Source organism: Cebidichthys violaceus, unplaced genomic scaffold (genome assembly GCF_023349555.1).
Source record: "Cebidichthys violaceus isolate CVI_PGR_0920_01 unplaced genomic scaffold, fCebVio1.0.p SCAF_4, whole genome shotgun sequence".
NCBI lineage: Eukaryota > Metazoa > Chordata > Actinopteri > Perciformes > Stichaeidae > Cebidichthys > Cebidichthys violaceus.
Window position 1 is genome coordinate 3,677,029 of NW_027176594.1, and position 4,599 is coordinate 3,681,627.

The 4,599-nt window shown below is 41.5% G+C and overlaps 1 protein-coding gene across 1 annotated transcript; it reads left to right on the top strand.

The window, feature by feature from the left end:
* Window positions 1–1,325: 1,325 nt before the first annotated feature.
* Window positions 1,326–3,423, top strand: fgfbp1b (fibroblast growth factor binding protein 1b). The gene is made up of 2 exons (XM_068727116.1): window positions 1,326–1,375; window positions 1,730–3,423. Exon 2 carries the CDS (start codon window positions 1,760–1,762, stop codon window positions 2,447–2,449), a length of 690 nt encoding a protein of 229 aa, XP_068583217.1. The 5' UTR covers window positions 1,326–1,375; window positions 1,730–1,759; the 3' UTR covers window positions 2,450–3,423.
* The last annotated feature ends 1,176 nt before the right edge of the window (window positions 3,424–4,599 follow it).

Below are 4,599 nucleotides of genomic sequence, written 5' to 3' on the forward strand. Positions count from 1 at the left end.
CGTCCTCTCTTCGCTGCATTTGTTCGTCCTTATAACTCTGGCTCAAATGAATACAGCTCAATATCCAAGTCAGCCAAAACATTGAATGCTCATCCATAACGTCCTCTACACTCGTATTTTGGGATGTCACTTTTGAGTAGTTTGCAATACGAGCGAACAGAACAAGGAAGTTCTGTTTTTGCATTACTTTTTGACTTTATGTGCAAAATGAAACTTACAACAAGAACTACTGTTTTTGAGCGGCACCCCAGCAGTAACCTTTCGGGTCTAAGAAATCTGAAGTGCCTTAAACTTGCATTGTTCTGGTGCTCCATGCACCACGGCTGAGTCCTTACCACAGCGGCGTGTGTTCTAATCAGACTTGTAGCTTTTTGCTGCATGTTGTCCTCTCTCTCCCTGTCCCTCTTCGACTGTACTATCCATTTAAGGCAAAAAGCCCCAAAACGTATCTTGAATTATTTATTTTTTCACTGCATTCTCTCTACTGGCCATCAGGGGGCGACTCCTCTGGTTGCAAAACAAAGTTTGATTGTTTAGAAGTCTTGTAGAAAATGACTTCTCGCTTGATATATTACCTCAGTAAACAGTGTAAACATGAGTTTAAGGTCTCAATCCATAGTTCCAAGTCTTCGTCAATACAGCATGATGTTCATTTAGTAGATTATGTTAATTTAGAGTAAAATGGACATATGTGACAGCAGATTTTACAGTAAATGACAGCAAATGACTTGAAGGGAAACAATGTGTATTGTATTTGTTTGGTTTGTTTTTGTTTAGGCATTTTTAATCTTTCATAAGAAAGATATTCTTCAATCATTTTTAATGACCACTGTTTGTACTTTATCCTACATTAGCAGATTGTAGCCTATATTGTTACCTCGAGTCTTTTTGTCTTTTTCTGTGATGACCCAAGTCAAGCCACATGGCCTGAAGTTAAAAGAGAGGACCTCCTTGTGGTTGATTGGTGGAAAGTCGGAGTCGAGCCTCCAAGAATGTGCGTGTGTGTGTTTTGGGGTAATAATGTGGTAACCTCGTTAAAGTTATTTAGAATAAATCCACTATGTGCAGACACACATATCCATCATCAGCGTAATCTTTCAATCTCTTTGATCTCGATCTCTCTGTTAATGGCGGGAGTTCCGTTTAGACACGTCAGGTCGGGCCAGAACAAAACACATTCCCTTCTTCCCTTCTGGGTTTTTCTCAATCGAGGTGTGTGTATGTGTGTGTGTGTGTGTGTGTGTGTGTGTGTGTGTGCGTGTGTTGTTGGGCGGGAATGGTGGGCGTGTCGCAGCATCTATATATGAAAGCCATGTGCGATAAGTCGGAGAGACACAAGAAGCAGCTTTACGCACAGCAACCCTCGTAGTTTTCGGTAAGTTGGAGTCGGTGTTTTGAGTGTCTTGTATGTTCTGTCTGTGAAGTAGACTGTAGTGTGGCCTCATCACCTTCCAGAGGTGTCTTTAAATTAACTACAGGCTCAGGAGTTCAGTTTTAACTGCACCTTTTCAATGCGTAATATAACCAGATTGGCGCAAAACTTTTAATAAAGACGTTTATTATTATTATTATTTGTCCTGGGTGTCATTAGAGATAATGTGGATTTATATTTTCTATAAATATTTCCTATTAAGAAATGTTCTATTAAAAAAAAAAAATACAGTGTTGTGCCCGATGACCTGATTATTTCCATCACTGAGGATCTGAACCTCTTTTTTTAACCTTTCAGATAATAATACATTGTCTGCCAAAAGAGAATATGTTGCTGCTGAAGACTTTCGCTCCCTGGTTGCTCTTGGCCTTCCTCGGGCAGCAGGTCTCTCTGTCCTGTGGTGCGCGCAATACGAACCGAGGAGCGGACAAGACCGGGACCCCAGCCCCCGGCAGAGGGCAGAGGAGCGGGAACAAGCCCGCAGCGAGCGGCCGGGGAAAGTTCTCCATCAAGAACAAGATGCAGTGCACGTGGCGGGCGAAAGACGTCAGGGACACCGTCAGGCTGTCTGTGATATGCGAGGACCGGGAGGCGCGAGTCAAAGGTGGAGTCACCGATCTGAAGTGCGAATACAACGCCAAACCGCATAGCTGCCCGGGCTACCAGTCCAACACCAAGGGCTTCTGGAAACAGGTGGCCCGCACGTTAAAAAGGCAACAAGGCAACGTGTGTAGCGACGACCGCTCGCTGGTAAGGGTTGCCATGTGCAAGCGTGCGCCTCGGGACTCGCACTTCAAGCTAGACTCCAGCTCCATCACCGCCTCCGCTCAGTCCGGAGAACCGGACACTACCAAACCGCTGCCGCCTCGCTCCGTTTCCACCGCTGCGCCTCCGGCTGGACCGACAGCCTGCACAAGGCGCGCGAACCACCGGAAAACGGCCGAGGAGAACTGCAGCGGCTCGTGGGCCAGTGTGTGCAACTTCTTCCTGTCCATGCTGCAAAGTGACGACTGTTAGCTTCAGATCACAGGTGGGTGTGGACATGATCGGACTGAGCGCAGCAGGATCTATTTTAGGACTCGTTGTGTTTGTTAATCAGCGGTTCATTTTGAATCAACAAGAGTCCGAGTTTCTCTGCACAGTGTGATTTCTACAGGAGTGAACTGAGTGATTTTCAGTTAGCACAAACACCAATATGACATGTTCACAAACTCATGCAGATGTGGATATTATCAGGTATTTTTTTTTTTTTTAAATAATTTATCACCTGCAGTGGAAAGTACATGTTGTATACTTTGTACTTTAAGTACAATGTTGAGGAACTTTCACCTCTGTTCATCTTTTTTGCTCAAGTCATATAATACAAGATACATACAACCTTCATCATGCAGTAGTAGTTGTAGTTACTTCTCAGATTTTGAATGGCCCTTTAAAACTTTATAAAATATAATTTTATTGTTACAGATTAAAATCAATTTCAGCTTCACCAACTACACCATTAAACAAAGATGCTCCAACAACAATGCACTAATAATAATGATCCAATTTTTTGATATAGAGATAGACACTTTTAATACTTGAAGTAAAATGTGCTGATTCTGTGTTTTACTTTTATTTTGAATGTTTTGTTTTGTCTTTTTGTCTTTTCAATGAATCCCTCTTCACCACTCCAAGCATCTTTCAGGTGACCATCCATGACCACTAAACACAAACATGGAAACCAACTACAAATCAATGTTGACCTGAAATGGTTTCAAAGTTTTGAATCCTGGATCTTAAGAAAATATTTTTTGCTCACTTGTAATAGTGTAATTTTACAGTGTGGTATTGTTTTATTCAACCTGAACACTTCCCGCACCTCTGTTTATCCCACCGAACTGAAGATTGATTACTATAATATAGAGTGGTACATTCCTTCTCTGTTCAACTTTAACAATCAACCATGTAAACACCACTGTATTTATGCACCACAAAATAAATATTTTCTATTTATACAATGTGTCCTGTTGCTTTGAAGAATATGAAACGTGTTTTATTAAAGGGGAGAAGAAGAGGGATATATGAACACTGTGTGGAAAACATATGCACCATAAAATACACATTTTATCAGTTTTTCTTGTTGAGTCCCAAATATCTTATCTAACAACGACTCCTTTCCGAAAGATACTTAACTTGTTTCCAATATTTTTTAGAATCAAGTGTCATTTTTCTTAATTTTAGTGCAGAGACTGAAGCATTCTGTCTTCTTTCGAGAAACCAACAATCAATGTACAAAACGAGATGCTAAAAAAAGTTAAAAAAAAAAAAATGTTTTTCCTCCTAAGGACTCGCAACACTGCTGAACACTCCCACATTAGAAACAGTTCAAAGTTTCCAACCCAAAATGATTGTCTCTTTGACTGGTTCAGTCTGCTCGTTTTGTAATGAAATAGAAGTTTGAACAGGAGTGTTTCAAGTCCTTGGGGGCAAAATACCTTTCATTTTTAAATATGTCTTCAAGCATCATGGTGAGATAGTTTGTACAGGCAGATTTTTACTTTTACTTTGAGACAACAATACTTTGAGGGGTTAACAATACATCAAATGTGCTTGATAAGATGGAGACTTTATGAGTGTGAGCAAGTAACAGAGCATTCAGAGCAAAACATCCTGTGTGACTTTGTGTCAGAACACACTTGGCAGATTAAATGGTGTGCATTACATAATTTACTGCTGACATGCCCTCAGGTTAAAGAAACACACAAGTGGAGTGATTGTACATGGCGTCCAGATAGAAGGCTTGTTCACCTGGTTTCCTGCAGAAGTCTCTAATTACTTTCTCAGTGACAGCAGCCAGCTGCATTAAGAGCCATTTGGGGAGATTGTGAGTAAAGACTGCTATGATCCAGCTGTGTGTGCACATGTGTGTGTGAGTGTGTGTGTGTGTGTGTGTGTGTGTGTGTGTGTGTGTGTGTGTATGTGTGTGTGTGTAATCCCTGAACAAGTGCAACCCCAGATGTGGATTTTATGCTTTCCTGTCAGCTCCTGACCTTCTTCACCTCTGACCTGCTGCTCTTTGTCCCCTCAGACAGACACTTAAAAAAAAAAGCCAACTGGAGAGAGATTTCCACCTTTTAACGGAAGTCCGCTCTCTTTGATGGCACAAAAGGGATTTTGTTTCACCGACT